The sequence below is a fragment of the Lepidochelys kempii genome, chromosome 9 (assembly GCF_965140285.1).
Source record: "Lepidochelys kempii isolate rLepKem1 chromosome 9, rLepKem1.hap1, whole genome shotgun sequence".
NCBI classification, from domain to species: Eukaryota; Metazoa; Chordata; order Testudines; family Cheloniidae; genus Lepidochelys; species Lepidochelys kempii.
The window spans coordinates 100,276,750-100,304,187 of record NC_136388.1 but is presented as its reverse complement, the minus strand read 5'-3'; the positions used below and the strand labels follow the sequence as shown (position 1 = coordinate 100,304,187).

Genomic DNA, 27,438 nt, shown 5'->3' with positions numbered 1-27,438 from the left:
AAAACAATTGCCCGTTTGAGAACGGACTATTGTCAGTTCCAGAATCCTTACTTTTTGAACATCAGCTATGTAGCTGCAGTGTTCATTTTTTTAGATGATCACTACCAACCTGAAGATCATAATTCTGACTGAAAATCTTGTGGATGCTACACTCACAACTAAAAGAAGTTAGCTATTTTTCATGATACTTCGAAAGGCACACCTGGAGCAGTCCCAAATTATGCAACTCTGCTTGTATTTTCACACGGCCACCTGTGTTATTGTTTGTGGAGCACGCAGACATTTATCAATTTTGTCCCAATAACCTCTAATGAGTCTTGAGATGTATTACCATTGTTTACTTGTATTATAGGAGCACCCAGAGCATGTATACAGAGCATCTGGGAGTGTACACATTGCAGCTCAGGCTACAGCTCTTACTCTCAGGTCTAGGGGGCTGGGGTGAGCCTAAGCCCTGGGCTACACTAGTGGGTAGGGAGTCGATGTAAGGTACGCAACTTCAGCTATGAGAATAGCATAGCTGAAGTTGACGTACCTAGATTAATTTACTGTGGCGTCTTCACAGCGGTGAGCCGACTGCCGCAGCTCCCCCGTCGACTCTGCTTGCGCCTCTCGCAGTGCTGGAGTTCCAGAGTCGACAGGAGAGCGCTCAGGGATCGATTTATCGCGTGTAGACTAGAAGTGATAAATCGACCCGATATATCGATTGCTACCCGCTGATCCAGCGGGTAGTGTAGACCTACCCTGAGATTCCAAGCTCCATCCCAAGTGAGAACACCCACATGGCCATTTTTAGCACTTGATCTACTAGCACAAGTCTGCGGACCTGGGCTGGGAGGCTCACCCCCCAGATACACTGTAGACATACCTCTTAGAGGCCTACTGTCCCCGTACATGGGTATTCCAGCACTGGGAAACTGAACTCTACTTTGTTCCCACTTGTAGGATTTTCATTTGATCATCCTGTCAGAGAGGAGAGTGTAGGACCTGTTCTTATAAAGTGCTGCATCTTTTTCACAAATATAGCATAGTGATGGTTCCCTTATAAATACTGTTACTACTCCTACTAGAAAAAAGAAAAGGAGGACTTGTGGCACCTTAGAGACTAACCAATTTATTTGAGCATAAGTTTTCGTGAGCTACAGCTCACTTCATCGGATGCATACCTACTACCATACTCCTACTAGCAGTCTGAAAGGATCTCTCATACAGCATTCTCTTTGGGATTCGAGTTACTGTCGCAGAGTGACCCAGCTGGGATACTACTGAGGGTTTTTACAGTTGTTACCACCATTTATAAATTTTACAAGGACAATTCTCTGAATAAACAAATCTGAAAACCACTGCTCTCTCAGCTGTCACATAGCTGGTGTTCCATTCCCATTCCAGAGAATTGTTTTGTTTGCGTATCTCTTCAATTAACTAGGCCTCACAACTGAAATTTCCATGCTGCTCTTTTATGTTCTCTCATGAAAATCCAATATTCTCTGCGCCCTGTGTATTGTATTATGACTTGATATCAATACAAGGTGATGTTTTGTATTAGTATACTTAAAAATACATATGAAAGTACACTAGATCCCACTCACAAGGTGGCATATAAAACTAGTTATTGGAGAACCCAGAATCTCTGGAGTTTTGGATATGTTGAGATTAACCATCGAAACTTCAGGATGCTTATCTAAACCTGTACCACCACCCCAGCCAGGCCACATGATTCTCACAATACAGCCACTCTTTCTCCCAACAAGATATGGCTACCCCTATTTATCTTCAAGAAAGGGAGCCTATTATCAATCTACCAGCATTTATCATGATTGGAGATTATATACCCTCTGATCTCTCAGGTTTTTCTGTAAGACACCTCCCAATTTGTCTTCCACACCTTCTTTCCTTTGGAGTCTTCCTTTTCTCGGTCACCTCCTCTGTTTGTTCCGACAGATACACTTCCTGGAGTGTTCTCCCTTGATTCTGGCTTCCCTTCTCTATCCATTAACATCCCCACTTAACCAGCCATATCTAATTTCCATGCACAATTGGGGTAATTATATGCTCAAATCAGATGTAGAGCTGTCCATAGCCCTGCACTTCTGCTGTTTTGAAAATGAGGCCTTAAAGAAACCCATTACAATTTTAGGTATTTGAGGTCTTTGCCAAATTCCAATTCTGGTAACTTCCCTTTGAAGGTTTCAAATGGGTACTAGTATGCATTGTTAAATTACTATTATCATCATCTTACTACTAGTGAAAAACAGACATTTCTATGGTGAAAAGTAATACTACACAGTTCTAATAAGCTTAAAATATTTGAGAAATGTTTTGGGTACCATGTCTGAAAGACCCCATAGATGTATCCCTTTTATTATTGATTAAAGGAGACTTTTTGAAAAGGATAGATATTCTAATAACTTTGACCCTTAGACCCTGCTGTGCCTGAAAGGGACGGTAAATTAGTCAGTACCACAGAATTGACTAGAGAGAGTTTAACATCTAGAGAGCCAATATTTAAAGCTGATCTCCTTGGAAAGTTTAATTCAAGTTTTCAGAAATTCATATCACATATAATAACTAAGAAGTTGAAATCAGTTTGAATCCAGGAGGGCAAATTCCATAATAGTTTTCCAATGCACATTTAACCTGCTTATTTATGAAAAGTTAGGATTTTTTTTTATTGGGGTGAAGAGAGAGCTAAACTGGATTTCAGATCTTTAGACTGCCAGTTTTTATGGAAGGAAAAATTAAAGTGAAACATGAGTTGGACAGCAATTCATGGGAAGAAAAACAGAATATTTCAGTCCCCAAATCAAACTCCTAGGCAACCAGAATACCTAACATTTATATAGAGCTTTTCATGCAAAAGGATCAAAATCGCTTTGCCAGCTGTACATGTAAATCACTGCAGCAGTTTAACAGTACTTCTACACAAAAGTTTAAACAGAATATTCTTCATTTCCGGTCTTAAACTGAGACTGCAAAGGAAATTTAGGTCAGAATGTTATCGCTTGAGATCGGTTCAGTGCTCTCTATAACTTCAAAGTCTGGTCTCCATGCAGTTTAACAGAAGATGTGATTTGATACTGATTTAGTTAAATTGCTGCAACTTTGTGTATGGACACTGACATGAGCAGTCTCATGTATATCAATCTAATCAATGTCTTAGATCAACTCAAACCACTGTATTGGAGTCAGGGAAAGTATGAGACTGGGATTTTATGACTTTGCTATTTATACAGCAGACTCTAGGTAGAGATAACCACTTTACATGCGAGATCTTGATATGGCCCTGGGCATGTAAAAAGTACTTTAAAAAAAAATGAAGAACATTTCTCCTCGAGGTCAGCTGGAATCACCAACACAAAATGGTTCCAATGGATAAATCCTACATGCTCAGGGAAGAGGTAAAAACTTTTGGCTTCTAGCATAATGCATGAGGAGATGATCAGCCTCCAAGTGGGTTCTCCACGAGCACGCAAGTCTTACCTGTAAATGCATCAGTTCCCACAACCCACAATTAAATCAAAGAGAGCTGTGGAGATGATACAAATTAGGGTTGCCAGGTGTCCGGTTTTCGACCAGAACTCCCAGTTGAAAGGGATCGTGGTGGCTCTGGTCAACACCGCCAAGGTTCGCTGACCAGGCTGCTAAAAGTCCAGTTGATGGTACGGGAGGTGGGGGTGGGGGTAAAGGCACGCTCTCTGCCTGCCCAAGCTCTGTGCGGCTCCCAATGCGGCCATCATGTCCGCCTCCTAGGTGGCCCCCGCCCTGAGCGCCGACTCTGCAGCTCCCATTGGCTGGGAACCGTGGTCAATGAAACTGTGAGGGCAGCACTAAGGGTGTGGGCAGAGTGCAGAGGTCCCTGGCCCCTCTGCCTAGGAGCTGGACATGCCGTCCGCTTCTGGGAGCAACTTGAGGTAAGCGATGGATAGACAGAGCCGCAGCCTGAACCCCCTCCTGCACTCCAACCACCTGCCCCAGGTTGGAACTCCCTCCTGCATCCTAACTCCCTCCCAGAGCCCACAACCTTCCCGCCCCTCCCCAACCCTCTCCCCCAGCCCTGAGACCCCTCCTGCACCCAAAACCCCTCGTCCCCGGCCGCACCCCACCCCACCAGCCAGTGCCTGTAACCCCCCACCCCCCCACACCCAAACCCTGAACCCTTTCCCACACTCTGAACCCCTTGGCCCCAACCCGGAGCCCCCTCCTGCACCCCAAACCCCTCATCCCCGGCCCCACACCAGAGTCCGCACCCACAGCCAGAGCCCTCACCCCTTCCCACACCTCAACCTCCTGCCCCAGCCCTGTGAAAGTGAGTGAGGGTGGGGGTGAGCGAATGATAGAGGGAGGGAGAATGGAGTGAACAGGAGGCGGGGCCTTGGACAAGGGATGGGGCAAGGTGTTTGCATTAGGGTTACCAACTTTCAAATCGTACAAAACCAAAGGAAAAGGACATCTACAAGCTATTTAATCTGTGGTGGCAGACAGCAAAATATTGTACTGCAGGAACATCTATGTATGCAAGTCTGATTAAAGCTCCTTAAGTGTCTGCTGGAACTGAAAATTAGAGTTTAAGGCCAGAAGAGACCATCAAGTCTGACTTGTATATCACAGACCATTAAGTTTCACCCAGATATCCCTATATTGGGCTCAATCACTTCAGTTAGACCAAAGCATATCAGTTCTCAGGAGACTTAACTGTTGTGCGCCACAAGCAGAGAAAAGGAGAGACTAAGGTGCCACCCATGCCAAGTAACAGGCAGAATGGATTATCCTCCTAGGGTGAACCATTAACATGGGTCCTCCACTGAAGCCCAGGTGCTCTGACACTAGTTCACACAAGTGAATGATGGTAGATATTCATTAATTATACAATAGGTACACTCACAAGACACTAAACTTTTACTGCATGTTGCACCACCAGGCAGATGAAGTGAAAAGTTACCAATCATGATCATTTTAGCTAGAAATGCATTTAGATATAAATCATGAAATGGTTGCAAGAAATAACCAAGTTATGTTAAACACACAGTTTTTAACATATTATAACACCAAAAAAATCACAAAAATCAATTCTGCTATTCAAACTTTGCTGAAAGAATTACAAGTCTACAACTTTAGCACTCCATGCTTCCCAAACAGGACGTTTATTATATGACTAGGAAATCCATTGCAGATTATCTGAATTTTGCAGATTTGTAGATGAGTAAAATGGGGGAAGGGGAGAGAGAATCAGATGCTACATCACATTTCTGATTAGTTTAAATTAAGACAATACTTCACAGTACATTTATAAAATACACTGCAGTATATCCATAAAAGTAATGAAGTTTTTGTAACAGGAGATTTCACCACAAAGCCAGGTCTGCTGCCAAGTACCTGCTGTGAATGGGGATGAGACAGAGAGACTGCAAGCTTAAATAAAGCATCTGTATGTGTACACTTACTTAAATCACACTAAGTGAAATTCTATTATGCAATCAGAAATGTGAAGTATAATACTGTATCTCATTATTGTATTTCTAATGCACAGAGACAAAATTTACAAATGGGTACATATAGTCAAATCTATGTATCAACTCTGAACACCACCAGCTTTTGGAGAGAAAGATTAATCTTACATTTCTGATGGTTTATGCTAAATTAAAAGTAACTAGCTACTGCCTGATCATTTTTTATTCCTTCTAATTTTTATTTAGACCTTTTTTTCTCCAAGTAAAATGAATTACAATTTTTGGCAAAGAGGGAGTGAAGAAAGGAGGATTAATAGGAAGTGAGACACTTAACCATGAGGTGCAGAGATTATGGAAAAGAACAAGTAATTTTTAGTCACAAACAAGTGGAGTGTGTCAGAACATTTTTAGTCTCACAGATAAGCTATTGGCTTGTCTTTAAGCAACAAAGATGTTTAAAACACTGATATTCCAAAATCACTATTGCAATTACTGCAAGAAAAAGTCACATCTTTTGAGAGCAACTGCACAGATTTCCTTCAAGTATAAGAGATATTCTTATCCAAATAAAAATGTGTTAAATTATTTTGGCTTACATGATATATGAGGTTACTAAATCATGATGTGTTTGAAAAGCAACTTATATAGAGGCAGAACTAGAAAAGGTTAATCTATTTGCAAGCAAACATTTCTTCAGTCAAATATTTAAAGCTCCTTCTAAAGAAACTTTGCAAAACTCAGTAAAAGCTTACACAAACATTTAAATAAATGGCAGTGAGCATTTTTTTTAAATAGTTTGATGCTAAAGATGAAAACACTGGATATTACATATCTAAATCAGTCAGCAACATGTCACTTTATTCTACAAGTTAAATTTATTTTGAACTTCCTTCACAAAAGTGTACCTGAAATTCACTGACCGTGTCCAAATTAGCATCTCTATAGATGCTGCTGGAAAGAAATAACTTAATTTGTTTTCAAATTAGGATACTTGTTTTTCTCTCCCTTTTCCACAGAACAGCATAATTTTAAGACCTGAAAAGAAAGACAAAAATTCATACATTCAAGATAAAATACACTTACCTAGTTCACCCGCTGCATTTCGACCACCAACTGCATACAAATGTCCTTTGAGGGCACTTAGGTGGAAGAAGGTACGCTTTTCATTTAAAGATGCAACTTGCATCCATTTATTATAGCGAGGATCAAATCTGAAGACCGTGTCAACCGCAGTTTTTCCTTTTGTGTCGTAATTGCTCTGTCCACCAACTACATATAGAAAGTTTCCAATCACAGCAATGCCATGCTGGTATCTTGGTGCATCCATGGGAGCTAATGATTTCCATTCATGTGCCTTTTCATCATACATCCGTAATTCTTTGCTGACAACCAGTTGCTGCCTTAACACTCCCCCCAATGTTACTAAGTGAGTATTGTCTGATCGAATGGCAGTTCTCTCTGACTGCATGACTGGTTGCATGTACGGCATCATTTGGTAATTGCTGGCTTCCAAAAGCAAATTCACACATGTATTGTCAGTTCTCATGAAATCCACTGTTTGTACATAATTAATAAGATCCTGTGGTGTCATCAGTGGAAATCTGATGTTCTTCATTAGTTTTGCAGCATATTCCATTCGAGGCTCCTCATACCGTAGCCAGCGACAAGCAGCCTTGAAGAGTTCGAGCTCAGTGCAGTGCTTAAGGCTATTGCTTGAAAGCACAAAGGCAAGACGTTCAAAGGGGAGTTTCACAAACTCACCAGTACTTAATAATGCGGGGAAGTTCTTCAGGATGAAATTATTAACGTATTTATCCACTTCTGTAAGATTGTACGTATTGGCAATCCGCCCAACCTCGACACAATTTTCCAAAGAAACCTATTAAGGGAGTAGAAAGAGGAATCAAAACACTTTTTCCTAATTTGATGTTCATTTAGCCATATTAGGATAATACACAATTTAAGGAATACGGTGGAGCCAGCAATATTTGCATCATTTTGCAATGCTCAAGGTGATTTATGCATATGAGCAAATAAATATTCAGTCAGATGTGTATATTCATGATTGCGAGAATTGATCCAGTAAGGTATTTGTTGTTTTGAAGAAAGAAATAAGACTACTGGAGAACAGATGGCATATATTAATTATACGTCAGATCTAATATAATAAAATGATGATACATAGCAATTATAAAGGCACTTTATCTTCAAAGTGCTCTGCAAACATCCTTATATGTTTGGAATGGGGAAAGTGTGGTAAGAGTAGGGATGCATAGCTCTGTCAGAGTGAATCATCATGTGAACTGGGGTTTGGCCTCAAATTCCTAACACATGCCCATGCTCATTCAATTACTCCATCACCCCCCCTCATTAATTTTTGTTTACCACAAAATAAGACGTACTATTTTGTGACTACTCTCCTCCACACCTAAGCCACCCTCCATAAACAGTACCCACAGTACATATATTTTTACTATGCAAGATGTTCCCTAAGAAACATTCATTTGCACACGATGGTAACCCTATACAAAGCAATAGCAGGAAAATAATAGTTAAGAATTTAGTGATTAGACAGGTTAACATGCCCCAAAGCACAGAAATGTCTACAGTTCAAAATCTCCTGATCAAAGTTAATAGTAACAAAACCAGAAAGTGTTTGAAAGAAACACAGCCTGTTTCTCCAATGCTACACATTTCATTCAGTCAGCCTTTACTCTGAATTTTTAATTCCTTAGGTATGTTCTTTATAAAAGATTACTTGTGCACCATAACCAGGCTCTGAAGGATTCAGTTTTTATGGGTACATATTGATAAATGTTGATTTTACCGTACACACAAAAACTGTATAGGGAAATATTTTTGTCAATCAAAATTTACAAAGAGGCAAAGTAAGAAAATGCTGCTTGAAAAATTATTAGGGTTTGATTTAAGGATATTTATTGTGTATATTTTGAAGCGTGATGTAGACAATGTGTGTTTTAACAGTTATAAAGCTTCAGCTTTTTGAATCTCTGCTGTCGGCTGTCATTAAATAATTGTCTGACCTCCACTGCAGGACTCCTCATAATTTTGTACAACTGTGAATATTTAAAAAGATAAAAATCTAAAAAAAAAATTCTTCAAAATAAACTGATATCTGTCAAAATTATCAAAAACTAAAAATTGAATTCTGCCAAGCCTAATTATAATGTATAAAAAACTGTTAATTTTAAAGCTTAGTTTCAATAATGAGTATGTGGTGTACTGAAAGACTTAGTATACACCTACACAGCAATTAGACTACGGCTGGACTATGCCAGCTGACAGGCTGCGGAGCGGTTTCATTGCTGTGAAAATTTCTGGGCTCAGGCTGGAGCCCAGGCTCCAGGACCCGGTGAGGGGAATCTCACTATATTTGTTTTTTTCTTAAAGCCCCAGCTCAGAGTCATGAGAATGTCGGTATTTTTTAAAATAAGTTTTTACCTTTATGGTCAGGGGAAAAAGCTGGACAACATCACCTGAGCGTAGCCTAAAGACTCAGAGACCAGAAAACACAGAAAAAGAATCCATACATGTTTGATATTTTGGAGCCTGACTCATGATTGTTGAATGCTTGGGATTAGCAGTACTGCAAGGCCCATTAGAACCCCAGGATACTTGGGTTTTTTCAGAGATTTTGTCCAGGGAAATAGCAGAAGGTTTGAAGTCAGAAACATAAGTGGCCCATTTGTTTAGGTTCATCACATACGATCTTATCAATATCATGTGCATGTCATTCTTGAGTGTGGCACTGCCCCTTCAACATTTGACCAATTTACAAATCAGCAAACTGTAGTGGTGATGACGTTTTTTCCTCACCAGAAACCGGGCCTAAGAACTCATTTTACATAGGCCACTGGAGAGCTACCAAATGATAATCTTCATTCACAGATGGCCTGCAATGCCCTCTAACAAGTGAGAGGTAAAAGGTTCCATATTCCATTGTTAATATTCTGTAAAACCAAGCCCTATAACTGTTTTCTGGTTTGTTTGTTTTTTAAACTAGAACATTAACTGGGTGGCAGGCTAACAAGATTTATACAGTAAAATGCTGATACATTATATACTTGAATTAAACTTGCTTTATAGTTGTTAGGAAAGAAGTACAAAACTGTTAATTCATTATCTAGCTTTTGATATAAACTAATAATCACCTACAGAGTATTCTATGAAACTTGACAAACATTTTTATTTTATTTTTCCTTTAAAGTTTGTCAGTATCAAGCCAATTTCTATACGTTTTCCTCATAGGCTTCATAATTACTTAAATTAGTGGCAAATTGAGGGGAACTATACACTGTGATACAGGAGGGCCAGGGAGTAGTGGGAGAGTGCTAGATATATAAGCTCAAGGCTATTAAGGTGTGGTTCCCTGTAAACTAGGGAAGGTGGCTGCAGGTTAACTGGAGCACCTGCAGTCAATTAAGGCCCTGTTAGGAACCTAATAAAACCCCCTGCATCAGGCAGACAGAGGAGAAGGAGGAAGAAGAACAGACTGGAGCTTGGAGGTGTGTTGAGAGATTTGGAAGACCTGAGAATTGGAATAAGGGGGACCCTGCCCAGCAGAACAGGGAGACTCCCTTCCCCCTAGCATCTAAGGGCTGAGGGTAACCCCACCTAAGGGGGATGAAGGTAAGAAACCCACAGGGGTTGAGAGGGGCTGGGACTCAGAGCGAGGAGCAAAAGGTAGCATCTTGGCTCCCCACCAAGAAAAGCGCAGGACCCACCAAACTAAAATTGGCTACCTTGCCACAACACACTACATTAATTTAACACTAGTGTAATTGGGAGAAGTTTCAAGTTATATAATAAAAATGAAACAAAAACAAATGGGAGAACCATACTAATAAAGCAGCCAATTCATGGTGTCCCACAACTCAATGGCACTGCAGTCTGTCATAACACCATTTTCTGTCTGTCCTGCCCTCCTTTGGAAATAATCCTGCATCTTTCTATTTGCATGCAAGTTCTCTCATTGGATAGCTGTGTTTTAGCATGTACCTTGATATATAAAAAGAAAAGGAGTACTTGTGGCACCTTAGAGACTAACCAATTTATTTGAGCATAAGCTTTCGTGAGCTACAGCCCACTTCATCGGAGTGGGGATGCAGCATGCTCAGGGGAGGAGGCGAAGAAGAGGCAGGGCTGGGGATTTGTTGAAGGGGTTGGAATAGGGGCAGGAAGGTGGTGGAGTTGGGGTAGGGGTTGGAATGGGGGCAGGGACGGGGACAGAGGGGGAGCTTTAACGGACATAATTCTAAAAGTACATGCGTGTTTTGTCGTTTGAGTGAGGTGCACTACTGAGTGTTTATATTTTATTAAAATCCCTCTTTGCATTATGGTTTTTAAAAAAGTGAATACATTGACTTTTAATAGCATACTATATTCTTTTTTTTTCATTTTTGACTATACTTTTGTATCATTGTCTGAAAAGGTTTCAGTGATGTGGCCCTCGGGCCAATGTACTAGCCCTCATGTGGCCCTCGTGGTGATTTGAGTTTGAGATCCCTGCTTTAAATCAAATGCAGGGCAAAAGAGGTACAGGTAGGTATCCTGGAAGTTTATGTTGCACTGGAACATGCAGACAGAGTAGAGTGCATACCTGTTAGAAAGTTTTAACATGTAGATTTTTAAGATAAATTTGTTTTTAAACTAGAACATTTAAATCTTGTTTTTGTGTTTGATCTAATTAATATCCATAATGCACTTGTAACCTTTAGTTGTGAACTTTACAATTCCTGTTTGACTCCTCCATCATCCATTCTGTATGTTGCTACTGTTTGTATGCTACTCTGCTAAACACTATCTGCAGGTCTCAAAACAGACCATCTCAAATCTATTCTGCAAAATATTTACTCTTTAAATTTAAATAGTTTTAATGGTTTAATTGATTACTTGGTCTAAATCTGATCTATTACAACTTTATTGTGCATAATCCTTTTAAGCATTATGATCAGTTATTCCCAAGGTGCATTAATGGGGTTGTGCCCTGTTCTGTGCTTGTCTTGATTAATAAATAAATTTCCTTTAACTTCAATTTTGATTAAAATGTTAAATATTTTCTTGAAAGCTACCTTTCCACTAGCCCAATTAGTAATTTTTTATAGAATTTTTTTTTCCCCGAGCATTGACAGCTACCAGGCTACATTATATTGTATAGACTAATCCTAGCTTGATTTACAGTATTCCTTTTTTTACAATATATAAAATATACTTTGTTTTCATCTGGAAAAAACCCTGACAAACAGCAGGGTGTCTAATAATTACTCACACTGAAATATTGAAAAATTGGACAAGATACAGTACGCAGATACTATCTTCTCCAAAATACTGCTTAGATACAGAGCAACGTACTTTATAGAATTTCATTTACATGATAATTTAAGTTCCTTTTAACTTTTATGGCTTATAACAGCAATGGTAGACACAGAAGCTGCTTCTATTGTATGGAACCCAAGAATAAAAGGGCTCATTAACAGGCACTGGAATATCTCAACCACTATTACTGGCCCCAACAGTGCTCCCAATGAAATGAATGGCAAAGCTTAATGACTTAAAGGAACAGCCTAAGGCAAAAGGTAAGATTTCTCTTACAAAAAAGATTATGAAATATTTGGACAGCAAAGACATTTTATACACAGACAGAGAGGGGCTATAATTGGACAAACACTAATAACTCTACCAGAAGGAGCTGAGGGAGAGTTCATTCCAAGTGAGCATTCTTTACACTTTGGATGTTTTTGCCTACATAGCAAAACAGTTCAAGTTAATTTGCTCATCAAACTAACCCCCAAAAGCTAAAACTTTTAGTTAAGAAGGTGCACATCAAGGGAGCAACCAGCTAGAGCAGTGGTTCTCAACCACGGGTCTGGGGTCCCCTGGGGGGCCACAAGCAGGTTTCAGGGGGACCACCAAGCAGGGCCAGCATTAGATTTCCTGGGGCCCAAGGCAGAAAGCTGAAGCCACCGCATGGGGCTGCAGGCCCTGGAACTGAAGCCGAAGCCTGAGCAACTGAGCTTTGTGGGGTCCCTGATGGCATGGGGCCCAGGCACTTGCCCTGCTTGCCACCCCTTAATCACGGCCCTAGGTTTTACATGCAGAAAAACAGCTGTGTCAGAGGTGGGCCATGGAGTTTTTATAGTATGTTGGGGGGGGCCTCAGAGATAAAGTTGAGAACCCCTGACCTAGAGAGCTGAAACGTATTATTGAGAAAAGTGGTAAAAAACACCTTTTTCCCCGCTAAAGTAACAGGACTCTCTTCTTTTCTAAGTTTCATGGCTTGGAAAGTGAATGGATGGTAGAGAGCTCCAGAGAAAATTATTGCAAGTAAAACAAGAGAGTCAAAGAAATAAGTAACTGATGATGGCAATCCCCAAAACCCAATGGAAAACTTAGCTGACTATAGGAAATTGGAAAAGGAGCAACAGAACACAAGTTTGAGGGTTCTGAGGAGATCATACGATAATGACTCTGCAGCCGCAACTTGCACAGAAAACCTTAATTCCTCACTGCTGAACTTGGGAGCAAAATCTTGAAATCTCTTTTCCTCCCAGTTTTTTGCCTGGTTTCCCACATAGAGAAGTTCAGAACTTAAATGCCTTTTTCACAAAATAGGGGTTCAGGCCAGCTCAGGAATTGGACTGATTCACCTTCACCCGCACAGAACTTATGGCTGGGTAGATCCAGAAGGCAAGTTAGAGGGGCACTTCTCGCTGAGCTACCAGCCTCAGGAACCCAGGATTTTTAGTGTGAAGCTTCTTAAGCAATTGCACAATAACTGGATCCCTCACTCCCACCAAACCACCCAACATGCTTGTCATGCTTTGTATAGCTTTGGCCTTCCTCACCAAGCCTTCTAGTTGTCATGGGAAGGTATGCTCTTAAGTAGCTTCCTGAGACCTCCATCATTTGAAAGTCATTACAAAAATCCACAACATGGACATTCTTTGAAAGGACACAGCTTGACCTCAAACTCTTTCCGCTATGATCAGTCTGGGAGATTTTTTGAATGCTTTTGTTCTTTGCAGATATACGGCTAATGCGCACTGCACGTCGAGAAATGAAGCCTGCTCTAATCTGTAGATGCACGTGGCTTTAGAAAGAACACAGGTAAGTGAATTGACTAGTTCAGATGAAACTCAAACTACTGGGAGGGTGAATTTAGGATATAAGCATAATGAGACCTTGTCTCTATGGAATATAGTGTAAGGCAGATCCACCATCAGAGCTCCAAACTCACCCAGCCTCCTGGATGAGGTGATGGCTACCAGGAATGCAACCTTCATGGATAGGAGAAACATGTAACATGAAGTCAGTCGCTCGAAGGGAGGCTTAGTGAGCACTGAAAGAACAAGGTTCAGATCCCATTGAGAAGTAGGTTCTCTCAGAGCAGGAAAGGTTCTGATTAGACCTTCCCAGAATCTGTTGGCCAGTAGGTAAGTGAAAATTGAGTAACCCTGCGAAGGTGGGTTGTATACACTGACTTCTGCCAAGTGGACCCATAAAGAATTGATAAAAAGACCTGCTGTTCTGAAGGAAAGAAGATAGTCCAGAATAAATGGAATATCCACATCTTAGGGGATATACATTTTTATTGTTCCTAGATAAATGCCTCCTCTTGGCTATGCAGCATTTTCTAGTGGAATCCTTTCTACTGTAAGTAAGGATGTTTTGTACATCTTCAGAGTATGAACATTCTAGAGTCAACACCCATCCTAAAACCACCGTCTGAGATGGAGTGATTGGAATGTTTGATTTTGCCCTTTTCCTGGGTCAGGAGATCGGAAAAAGGCTGACTGGTCATCAGTGACTGAGGCAACATGAGAAGACTACTCAGGAACCAAAACTGTCTGGGCCAATGGGGGCGGTGAGGACAACTTGTGCCCTGTTCTAATGAATCTTCCAGAAGACCCAAGGTAGGACTGGTAAGGAAAAGAAGGAATACATTCAGATGGTTTGATCGTGGAAGAAGTAGAGCATCACCCTGACAGCAACATCCTCGGGCTCTGTAGCAGAAAGAGAGCCTGAGACATAAGCCTTTGTATTAAAGGCCTGGTATGAGGCAGGACCTGCATACAGAATTTGGCCAGAACAGGGCTAATGCTGCAAAAATACACATTCCTAAGTAGTGCTAGTCACAGAGTGCTCACACAAATTCATCCCAGTATCAAGTGGTACCAGAACATCCCAATATTAAGGATGGTACAAAAACATTCCCCAAGGATAACAGGAACACATTGACCCCTCCTAAAAGATAAGGTCAGGATGACAGTACATAATAGAAATGTTTTAATTGAACTAACATGTACAAAATGAAAAGGAGAACTTGTGGCACATCAGAGGGCAGTAACTAACTATGTCAAAGGGGCAGTAACAACATGTTTGTATTGGGGTATAAAGATGTATCTCAGAGGGAGTATTTTTGGCCAACCTAGGAAGCAGTGGAAAGTCTGGCCACTCACTGAGCTGCATCCAGTGTCAGGGGCATACATGTCTTAATATCCTTGTAGAGTTTACCAGGTGCTATAAACAATATTTTGTTAACAATAAACCTGGCCAGGTGTTCATACCTTAACAGATCTTGTGGTCGTTGGGCAGTTCGCTCGAGGTCTGCTGTGGGCACAGAGCTGAGGCAGCACCCAGAAACAAACACACAGACACAGAGCTGAACATCTAACCACACTGGTGACCCACGACCACTGAGCTGGTAAGTAAATGAGCTGTCCTCTGTAGGAATCGCAATCTAACATGACAGAAAACCACAAGCTAGAGAATCTCCTTATCCCCTCCCTGCAAATCCTCACAAAGTTTGGACACTGAAGGTTCTGACCCCAGCCATGAGGCAGTAAGAAGGAACTGGAGAGTGATTGGAATGCCCCACTCTTTACTGCCTTGGTTGGAGGCATGAGGAGAGTGAGGGCACATGCGTGGAGCAATGGATGCTTCTTCCAGGATTCTCCGGCTCCAGGTGCATGGAGCACATGCATACGCTCAGTGTAATATACAAAGGGAGAACCCACTTGAAGGACAACATAAAATTATCACTGATAAAGTTTGCATATGACAAATAAATTGGGGGAGTAGTAAATAATGAAGATATGTCACTAATACAAAGCATTCTGGATTGCTAAGTAAGTTGTGTGAAAGCAAACAATATTCATTTTAATATAGCTAAATGTAAACATTTACAAAGAAAGCAGGCCACACATTTACTCAATGGGGGACTCTAACCTGGGAAGCTTGGTATGTTTACCCTAACACAATGAAGGCTGAGGGGAAATATGATTGCTCTCTATAAATACATCAGAGGGATAAACACCATGGAAGAAGAGGAGTTATTTAAATTAAGGGCCAACGTTGGAACAAGAACAAATGGCTATAAACTGGCCATTAATAAGTTTAGATTTGAAATTACATAAAGGTTTCTAACCACAGGAGGAAGTGAAGTTCTGGAACAGCCTTCCACGGGGAGTAAAAAACCTAACTTGTTTTAAGACTCAACTTGATATGTTTATGGAGGGGATGGTATGATGGAAGTATTCTTGTCAGCAAGTTAAAGAAGTACGGGCTGGATGAATGCACTATAAGGTGGGTAGAAAGTTGGCTAGATTGTCGGGCTCAACGGGTAGTGATCAATGGCTCCATGTCTAGTTGGCAGCCGGTGTCAGGGGTCGGTCCTGTGGCCAGTTTTGTTCAATATCTTCATAAATGATCTGGAGGATGGTGTGGATTGCACTCTCAGCAAACTTGCGGATGATACTAAACTGGGAGGAGTGGTAGATACGCTGGAGGGAAGGGATAGGATACAGAGGGACCTAGACAAATTGGAGGATTGGGCCAAAAGAAATCTGATGAGGTTCAATAAAGATAAGTGCAGGGTCCTGCACTTACAACGGAAGAACCCAATGCACAGCTACAGACTAGGGACTGAATGGCTAGGCAGCAGTTCTGCGGAAAAGGACCTAGGGGTGACAGTGGATGAAAAGCTGGATATGAGTCAGCAGTGTGCCCTTGTTGCCAAGAAGGCCAATGGCATTTTGGGATGTATAAGTAGGGGCATAGCGAGCAGATCGAGGGACGTGATCGTCCCCCTCTATTCGACATTAGTGAGGCCTCATCTGGAGTACTGTGTCCAGTTTTGGGCCCCACACTACAAGAAGGATGTGGATAAATTGGAGAGAGTCCAGCGAAGGGCAACAAAAATGATTAGGGGTCTGGAACACATGACTTATGAGGAGAGGCTGAGGGAACTGGGATTGTTTAGTCTGCGGAAGAGAAGAATGAGGGGGGATTTGATAGCTGCTTTCAACTACCTGAGAGGTGGTTCCAGAGAGAATGGTTCTAGACTATTCTCAGTGGTGGAAGAGGACAGGACAAGGAGTAATGGTCTCAAGTTGCAGTGGGGGAGGTTTAGGTTGGATATTAGGAAAAACTTTTTCACTAGGAGGGTGGTGAAACACTGGAATGCATTGCCTAGGGAGGTGGTGGAATCTCCTTCCTTAGAAGTTTTTAAGGTCAGGCTTGACAAAGCCCTGGCTGGGATGATTTAATTGGGGATGGGTCCTGCTTTTGAGCAGGGGGTTGGACTAGATGACCTCCTGAGGTCCCTTCCAACCCTGATATTCTATGATTCTATGATGGGATTGCCTACAATGACATATGACCAATCCATGCCTGCTATTAGCAAATATTCCCAATGGCCAGAGATGAGATACTAAATGGGGAGGGCTCTGAGTTACTACACAGAATTGTTTCCCAGGTCTTTTTGGTGCGTCTTGCCCATATGAGCAGGGTCTAACTCATCAGCCTATTTGGGGTCAGGCAGGAATTTCTCCCTGGGTCAGATTGGCAGGGACCCTGAGGAGTTCTCACTTTCCTCTGCAGCATGGGGCCTGGGTCATTTGCTGGCTTGAAATAGAGTAAGTGGTGGATTCTCTGTAACTTGAAGTCTTCAAAACAAGATTTGAGGACTTCCATAACTCAGCCAGAGGTTATGTGCCTATTACAGGAATGAGTGGGTAAGGTTCTGTGGCCTGTGATGTGCAGGAGGTCAGACCAGATGATCATGATGGTCCCTTCTGGCCTTAAAGTTTATGAGTCTACGGTTAAGGTGTCACTTGATTACAATCTGTAAGCTCCTGCATGAAAAACAAATATTTGATAAGGAGCTCTTCAATCTAGCAGAGAAAGGCATAACATGATCCAATGGCTGTAAGTTAAAGAGAGAAAAATTCAGACTGAAAATAAGGTGTATATTTTTTACAGTGAGGGTAATTAATCATTGGAACTATTTATCAAGGGTTGTGGTGGATACTATATGCTGTAGGAATTATTTGGGGGCAATCCTATGCCCTGTGCTATACAGGAGGTCAGACTAGATGATCACTATGGTCCCCTTCTGGCCTTAGAATTTATGAAACTACCCCAAGACATTTTTGGAATAAAAATATTTCTGAAAATGGAGCGAATAAAAGCAAAACTTCAAAAGTTTTTCAGACCCCTCTCAGCCAGAATAGCACACCATAAAAGACAATAGTGTTAAACTTTTACTACAAATGCTTTAGCACAGTATTGAGCCCATCCAAAAACAGGAGGAACCCACAGAAAAACTTGAAACACTGATACCAGCATCTAATCAAACCTATGAGATGCGATCTCCACCTTCAATGAAATCTGTGAGAAAGTGGATAAAAAATTCCTTTAAATTGATCCTATTTAGAATAAACAAACAGCTGTTTCCCTAAAAGTATGATGAACAGCCCAATGCAGTATTCAAAAGGAGAGTGTACAGAACACAGTGAAACACACACAAAGCAAGGACCAGATGAGTACAAAAGCTCATTGGCTTTGCACTGGAAGAACATGCCACCACTAAAACTCAAGTTTCTGTTAGAGAGAAACTCTGCATAAGCATTGCCAAGAATTAGGCTAACTTTATTTCTGACATTGATTTAACTGTATATTGAAATCTTATTGCAACTTAAGGTTTATTAACTGCTTCTTTGTTCAAGCATGATGAGTTGGACAGCATATTCTTGGAGAGGAGAATCTATTTACCTCAACCAATTTATGTGGATTTAACTTAAGATGTTTCATTAATCTGCCTAGCTCAAATTCTTTAAGCAAGTTGGTAAATTAGAAGACATGCCAAGATTGTAAGTGAACTAAGATTGTTTAATTGCCTGCTTTTCTTTAGTATTTTCTTTGCAGAATAAATACTTCATTACTCACAACACTGAGTTTTTTGCTTGCTTAAGTCATAGTAAGACTCTGTGTAATACATAGTTACACCCCTCAACTCAAGAAACAACTTTTTATCTGATTTTTATTTCTCCAGCCTCCGATCTTAGTAATTCAGAGATAAGAGTATAAGGTGCTCAACATCCTACATAACACGCTCCTATCTTACTACTTTTAGAATAACTTTCTAGAAATGCAAACAGGCAATTCACACGGAGATCAAAAAACGCTGTAAATGGTTCAAGAAGAAATCATTCCAAAAGCAATGGAAAGAAGCTGAGAAAGGGAAGTTTTTGCAAGAAAAGGTTCCTAGTAAGAGTAGATTATGCAGTAGCCTGTCCTCCCAGAGGAGACATCAAATCTCCCTTTCACAGAACAGTATTCTTCTTATTTAACTGTATTTGCAGGAATTATCAGTTGCCCCAATTTATTTGGCCAAAACAGTTCAATCTTTTTTTGAACAGATAGAGCAGGCCAGCCAGCCATTCCTAAAGACAAAGCAGGGGAGGACGGGAAGAAAAGGGAAAAGGCCACCAGGCTGTCACTGTCCTTACGACAGAAAGAGGCGGTCAAAGCCAGGGTGAGGGGAAGGGTGAAAGAAATCTCCCCGCTTTTGCAATGTCTCCTTCATTTGAAGGGATGGGTGAGTCCTCCCTTCTTGCCTGAAGGCAGAAATGAGAGTCCTCTACCAAGGCTGGCTTCCCTGGGAGAGAGGGAAAGGACAGAAAGGAGGACTGACCCGAACCCCCACCCCTTCTCCCCACCGGATCTCCTCCACAGCTTCAGAGATCCAGGTTCATATACTAACTGATTTCCAGTCCACACTAAGGAACAACCATGAACTACCATAGGCTATATTGCAATCAGTAGCATGATTGGTACCACATTCAATCCTGACAAAGACTTATGCTATAACAGTTCTTGAAAATGGCTTCAAACACATTTACAAGCTCCAGGTAGATGGGGCCTTAACAGAACATGTATGTTCTCATATTCATATAGAAGAAAACACATACTCTAAAGTCAGAGTTAATCAGTTTCTCGTGTACAAATTCCACTAGCAAATGTGTGTCAAAAATATGTCTGTTGTCACAAGCAAAAGGATAGATTGAGATACTAGTGTCTTTCAGCAAGATTGAATACTTAGCAAGTAGCTGAAAGCAGTATCTGATGCATGATACAGAGTATATGCTTATAAATCCTGAAGATAGGCAACGAACATCTATGAAACAGGTGGGGATTGGATTCCAAATGAGCATTAGATTTTCAAGATTCCTGAGTAACAAAATGTTTTCCCCAGTCCTCACTAACAGACATCATAGATGAGAGGCCTCTACTATTTCAATACACTTTTGCGGAACCCTATATTGGTAGTTCTGCTCGGGGCTTTCCTTAAATATGAAAAAAATCAAATTAATCAGACAACTCTCAAATATATGGTTAAAACTCAAGTGCACATACTTAACCCTTTCGTAAAACAATAATAATGGACTCTTGTTCACAAATCCACTGACTGCTGATCTCCAAAAACATCCACTTTCCTTTGGTGACCAGTCACTTGAGAAAATCATATTTGCAACACTGACACCATCACAAGCCTTATAAGAGAGAATTAAATCTAATTCTGATGAATTTATCTATATTACCACTTTGTCTAATATGCAGTAAAAATTTGCACTACCATACCCTACAGCTGCACAAAAAAAGGATGTTCATTTAAATTGCTTGCTTATTTTACTGAATTTATTACTATCTAATTATATGATCAAATATTCTAGCTAGATTTCCCTAGACCCTATTTCTGTCAGAGTCTTGTGAAGAGCTAACGTTTCAGAAGTTGGCAACTATTGAGAAGCACTCTGAAGGAACCTGTGGAAGTCAGCCTTTGGCTTTGTAGGTATTACCTATCTAAATGTAGTAAAACGCAAAATAATATACTCAGAAAATCTTGTCCACCGTACAAAAAAAAGACTCCCAATCTATCAACCCAACTCCCTCACTCAACTCCTGTATAAGCGATGTCCTCAGAGTTCTGACAGAATTATTTAACAAATAATTTAAATAAAAAGTCCGTACACTGTTGAGTAAGGATGGGGAAGTAAGCTCCAGAGGTGAGAATCCCTCACAGAGAACATTTTTCCTGCAGCCTCCTTTCTTATAAACCAGAAGGTTGTCAGCCTGAGGAACTTGCCGATTGTCTGCTGAGATCACTTTAATCGCAAAGAAATGTCAGCTTCAGTCCCTTTGTTTTCAATAGTCTTGTATTTACAAGGAAAAGAAATTTGCTCTTAACACGTTAGGTAACACGGTAAAATCCTAGCATAGACAAGTTACAGTTTTAACACCTTAGTTGAGGTAAATCCCTAGTAGGGAACACAGGATCTACCTTGACCAGCTGTGTGTAAAAGGTACAACTTGTCTTATCCACATTGGAGTTTTTACACACATTAATGTGTGAGCTAACAAGTGAGCTTAAAAACAAACTTTCTCCTAGTGACGACATGGCCAATGGATTTTCCAGGACACCTCATTTTTCCACCTGTAGACATATTGCTACACAGAAGAAAAGTGTTTAAAACTGTGGTCACGTGTCATGGTCAATGCTAGTATCCTTCCCACTCCTTGGGTTTTAAATGCTATTGTTTGTCTACATACACTGGGTGCTAAGTAGTGCTGTAAAATGCGTGAGTTTTTCAATGATTGTAAAAGCACCACCCATACTCCTACTGCAGACAAACCCTTTTATGCTCTCTTTCAGGTCACAGCTAAGTGATGGGAAAAGCTCCAGAGATTCAGAAGTTGAGTCTCTCCAGATCTATGATTGTGTATACTTGCACACATCTCCCCCATCTTGCGATGCTGTGATTTTATTTTAAAAAACTGTTCAACCAAATAAGAGCAGTGGGATAACTTTGCTAAGCACTACATCTACAGAGCATATACAGATATATGATCTACATTTTATACTAAAAAAACTATACAAATGATCCTCTAATTCAAACTCTCCTCTTTTAGGTAAGCTTTAGTTAATGGGGAGAGAACAGAGACTATTAACTCACCTAGTTCTGCCCCTTACAAAACCTATTATTGAGGTCACTGTGATTAAACACTTAAGTATATATTCAAGGTAAAAGTTTTTTCTTTTAGTGTATTGTAGAAATATACAATGGTCACCACTAAAATCCTTATAATTACCTTCTCACGTAACTAACATTACTGTAGCATCCCCTACATATTCCCTGTAATCGGCTACAATGCACTTTGTTTAAAGAACATTATTGTAACCTCATCAACTCAAAGATAACACCGTAAAGATTTCAGTGACAACCACTGTAATTATGTGCTTCATATCCAACATAAGAAAATGTTATATACAAAACACGTGCGTATAAAGATAATATGACAAATAATTCACTGTACAATAATGACTACGTTACTATAAATTCACAAAGTTACTTTCTTATGGTATGTTATAAAAAATGAGCATCAGTGAGAGAAATCCAGTAACCAACTAATGAAGTATGACTATGGTTTACTGGAATATAATTTTCCAGTTCATGCAGTAAAATTAGAAATTGCAACAAGTTCTTACAATTTTTAATGTGCCAGGATATTTAAATCACAAGCTTAGTGTGATTAGCGTTAGGTACAGTAAATAAGATTCAATTTTATGGTTCCTTTGAAGCTAGAGGAACTTACTGTATGTGAACCCAAGTTATCCAGTGTCATGCTTAAATCCTCGCCTATGGATATTACACAATCAATGTGCTTTAAAAAAAAAAAAAAAAAAAAAAAAGAAGAGTCAGAACTTGAAACTAATGTCCAATCAAAATACCTTACCCCAGAGATCAGAAACACTTTACAGAAGTCCAAAACAGGTAAAATCTGCAAAAAACTGGCCGCTTCTAGAGTGTCCTGAAGGTTGTCCATATTAAGAGAAAGTTTTGCAGTGTAAATGAAATCAATAATCTTCTTTAGACCTATTTTGTTCACACCATGAAGCTTTATGCACATTAAATCTTGTTCCTTCATTCCACCTAAGAAAGAAATTAGATACATTAAAATGGGTTCTTCAATTACATTTGAAAGAGTTCACTCTAATAATATACGTATTCTTACACAATTAAAAAGCTGATTTAATTCATTTGAACTTTAATTTCAATTAAATGAAAAGATTTTTATTTTTTTATGATTATGATAGTAATATTATGTGGAAGGAAGTGTTTGACCTAGTATTATGTTACACATATTAGAATATCTGACACCAAAGACATGTTTAAAACAGCTCAGAGTCCAAATCTATTACAGAAACAAAAGCACTACCTGTGAACATAGCCTTGAAGTAATCACTAGCTGATGCCATCATAGCTCGGTGAACGGGAAATACTTCATCACCATCGCCTGGTACTAGCGTCACATCGCAAAGTAAACCTTCTACTCGCAGCTGGTCAAAACCCTAAAACAAGATCACAACCTGAACTATTCAGTCATCTTGAAGCGGAAAGTAAAAGTTTGTTTGGATTTCTTTAAGGGAAGTTATTTATTTACTTTAAGATTGTCTACGCTCCTTGACAAGTGCTGGAAACTGAAGTCTGACTAGTGGTCTTCCATACTATAACCATCATGTGCTCAGACTTTAAAGTATAATCAAATCATTCAAAAACTTAAATCAAACAGAACAATTCAATTAGTCTCCATGAGTGACTACGGAGTGCACAGTACAGTATGACTGAGTAAGTGTTCTTAATCATAAAACAAAGATAGATTTGTTCAGAAAGGGCATGGTTTTTGTCCACTTATTCTCCAGATGTAAATGGTTTCAGGTAGGAACTGACATTTGCCCATTTGGATCAGCATCACTTCTCAGAAAAATATAACATGTGCAGGATACATTTATGTTCCATACTACTCCTTCAACGTACTCTGCAACCTGGAAGGTTGAATGATATTGGGACTTACAGGAAGTGTGTCACTTAACTACAACTTTTGTCAATTTTATTACCAATTTTAACTTTGTAAAACCACCCAGAAGGCTCATGTTGTATTAGTATTTCTCATGTTGTTTCCTTCTCCAGACAAGTCTGAGGGGCAAACTACAACTACCTGGGTCTCAGATAACAATGGCACCTTAAAAGAAAGGTTTGCATATAGGGGGAAAACCTACTTCGGGAATACTTAAAGATCAATAGAAATAATGGCCCCTTTCATGCATTACAAGAACGTGGGAAGGACTTAGATCAATTTTGTTTAGTCATATATGTCGCCTAACCCAACAATATTGATAAGGTTGATGGGGGTGAGGGGAAGGAAAGGAGGCAAATAGCCTTACAGATAACACTTGAGAGTCTCAGCTCCAAATTCCAGAATTTGTTTATTATTTTTATTAAAAAAGAAGCCTGGACTTTAAAGCTGTGGTGAACATAAATACAGAGATGAAAACTCAGATTTGTCCTAAAGAAAGAACACAATGGGAAAACAGAAAAGAACCAGAGGAAAGGCATAAATATGGGCATAGTTAAATTCAGTGTAATCCTTCATAACATTCTTCTAACATTCAACATACTGACAGAGCCCTATTCTGAACCCAGTTCAGCAATACGATAACCCAAGATATGAAGACAACCTCCTGCTTTGAACCAAAATTTACAGCTACAATCATAACCAAAGTGGCTAGTCAGTGTCCTGCAAACCTGATGACCACTGCTGTAAGACACCCACAGTTGATCTGTGCCAAATGACTCCGCTCGTGGGACTCTGGTTGTGGGGCTGTTTAATTGCAGTGTAGACATTCTGGCTGAGGCTGCAGCCCGAGCTCTGGGACCATCCCACCTTGCACAGCCCTAAAGCTTGGGCTCCAGCCCAAGCCCGGACGTCTACACTGCAATTAAACAGCCCTGCAGCCCGTGCCAGCAGGCATCGGCCAGCCACAGAGTTTTAATTGTAGTGTAGACAGACCCTAAGAGAGCAGTGAATTTCTCTATGTTGAGCCTTTGGGCTGCATGGAAATATGAGAGTCTTCCCACCTTCTCTGCTGTCCTTCCCATCATATCCAAGCAAACCAGACTGTGATCTAAGGGCAGCACAAAATATTTTGCACCCAACTGGAGTTTAATTTTTTGACAATGATATAACAACATTTTGACAATGATCTAATACAATTATATAAACTAATCCATCTATTAATTTTTAGCCAAGTACCAAAACGAAGCATTTCAGTAATCCAATGACCCTCAACTGGCGCATTTTTACCAGGCCTTCTGAAACTAGTCCTTGCAAAAAAGGAGGCACCCTACTAGTTCTCCAATTTATATTGCAAGAATAGGTATTAAGACTTTGGAGAAAAATTATTCTTTTACAATTGGAATCTGAAGGCAATGAGCTGCGTTCAATATGTCTAGTTGCCAGGTCTCCAAACAGTGCTATTTGTTGCTAGACTAGCTATTCTACTGAAAGATGAAGCAAAAATATCTCTGCTGCAGTACTAATGATTGGAGTCACTTTCTAATAAACTATGAACTGAACAAACAGCAACCTGCCACCAATTTTTTTGCTTCTGTGAAAGCCCCTTTAAGAACAGAATCTACTGTATATACATGGGGATCCTTGTAGCTTGAGTATATACTCTCCTGTGGGATGGTAATCAATTTACCCATGCAGTAACCTGGGTTCGGCCTTGAGGTAAATCTTTCCATAAGGTTAACTCCAGCTTTGTAAAGGCTCCAGAGAAAGGCCATTTCCAATCATACAGAAAAAGAGACTCAGTGATAGTTCCCAGCAAGGTAAGAGGTAGGAAAAAATTAGAGAAGTTTGACCTGTCCTAAGATTTGAAGATGAAAGAATACCAAGTAGAGGCCCAGGAGTTAGAAACTGAGACACTACTAGTGCTTTCAACCCAAAATTAAAATAAGAGAAAAGGCTCTGGCTTGTTTTTGTCTGAAAACCCATTGTGATCCACTTAAGCTATGTTGGCAGCAAGTCCTAAAATAAGTCATAATTCTTTAGGGAATCCTCATCCTATACAAGGAAACACACAGCACTTCTGCGTAAAGTTCTAGTTGGAGAAAGCAAGGGATTGTATGGGTTGTAGGCTTGAATCCATAGGATATGGAAGAATTCTAGTGATGCCTACACAATTCAAGCAGAAACTAGAACATAGAGGAACTACTTTCTGAAGTTTATAACATTTTAAAGCTTTGTAAGCTTCTACGAGATGCTTACATTTTTATCTGCCAGAGGAGAGCAACACCATGTGACACCGTCCCACAGTGCCTTAGTTTGGTTGCTCCAACAGAAAAAGAGAATTTAGTTCAGCGTGGGCCAGAAGACCATTTTTAGAAAATTATCACCAGCAGAATACAGAGCTCCCACCAGACAATTTCCCCTCATAGAAATAGATGCAACAGAGAATATACCAGAAGTTGCTCAACAGATACATTTTGTTTAATCCATTTGCACCTTTTAGTAGATCTATAAACTTTACTTCGGACTGATAGTGACTGTAGAGAAAAATTGATCAAATTAAAAAATGTTCCTCTGCTTAAAAATTAGTTATCTGCACAGGTTTGGTATATATCACAAACTTTTAATATTCTGAACAACAAAGAAATGTTTCAAAATGTTGTTAGAGAACTATATGAAAACACCGTACTCAGATCCTAAAAAGTGAGAGCTACAGGCTTCCTAGTTTCTCTGGTGAGCAATGTCACAGCTATAGTAACAACAAGGGAAAAAATAGGGTTTTGGATGGAATGGGTCTTTCATCAACCTTTGTGGGGTAGGGCAGAGGGGAAGGACCATCTCCCAGATGGGGCTAGTGGCAACTCAGAGCACATTTTACCCCTTCTTTAGTCAGGTTTAGAATACCTCAGTTCTCTCAATGATCGCATCTGACTCATTCACTCACACACACACACACCCCCACACCCCGTCACTGCTAGCTCTCTCATGCAGAAACTTGGAACTCCCAGTCTCACTGACCCCAGCTGGTTCTAGTATTCAAGGCCCCCCATTCCAATGGCTGGAACAACTGGGGTGTGATTCTCTTATCTGTAGCTATGTCTCTGTGCTGCAGGGGTATAAACAGAAATCTGCTGGTAATAAGAACATTTTTCAAGTTATACATATTGAGCTATAGTTATCAACAGGCCTTTGAAACCAATAAAGTATATATCTAATCTACTCTCTTCTTCTTTGGATTTATTAATCTCGGGGATTTTTTAAATAAAGTCTTGGAACAGCGATGTGAGGTTATCTTATTACAAGTACTTATATAGTTCTATAAAGCAATTAGCAAATTTAAGGGTAAATGTGCCAATTGGTTTACATAAGCAAACAAATATTTGCAATAAAATAATCTTACCTTTCAAAGTCTGTTTGCTTTAGATAGAAAGTATAGGAAACTGACAAGGTGAGGCCACACTTTAGTTCACTTTAATTAAAATGGAAAAGACAAATAATAAAATTGGAAGTGAATGCTAAAGCTCAATGATGCTGTTTTGCTGGGCAAGTGGAGGGTTTCAGATCAAAAATAAGACTAACACCTGAGTACAATAGGATGAGAAAACCACATGGGTGAATGTTTAAAGTGCAGTTCTGCTTTGAAAAATTATGCTTCAAAAACAGCACTATGGAATTCCAAGTTTGTCATTTCTTTCCATTTCACATGTGCCCAATTTATAAGTAAAAATATGTTTTCCCCTGCCTGCTAGGCCCCGCAGGTGAGTTCTCTCCATTT

General features: G+C 40.1%; 1 protein-coding gene across 16 annotated transcripts in view; it reads right to left on the bottom strand.

Moving 5' to 3' along the window:
- KLHL13 (kelch like family member 13) overlaps window positions 1-27,438 on the bottom strand; it is a 120,209-nt gene that overhangs the window by 12,804 nt on the left and 79,967 nt on the right. For all 16 annotated transcript variants that reach the window (XM_078854299.1, XM_078854295.1, XM_078854296.1 and 13 more), the window contains 3 exons: window positions 23,028-23,160; window positions 22,545-22,741; window positions 6,531-7,326 (listed from right to left, as the gene is read on the bottom strand). In XM_078854299.1, the coding sequence (XP_078710425.1) occupies window positions 6,531-7,326; window positions 22,545-22,741; window positions 23,028-23,160 (1,126 nt within the window). The remainder of the gene's footprint in view (window positions 1-6,530; window positions 7,327-22,544; window positions 22,742-23,027; window positions 23,161-27,438) is intronic.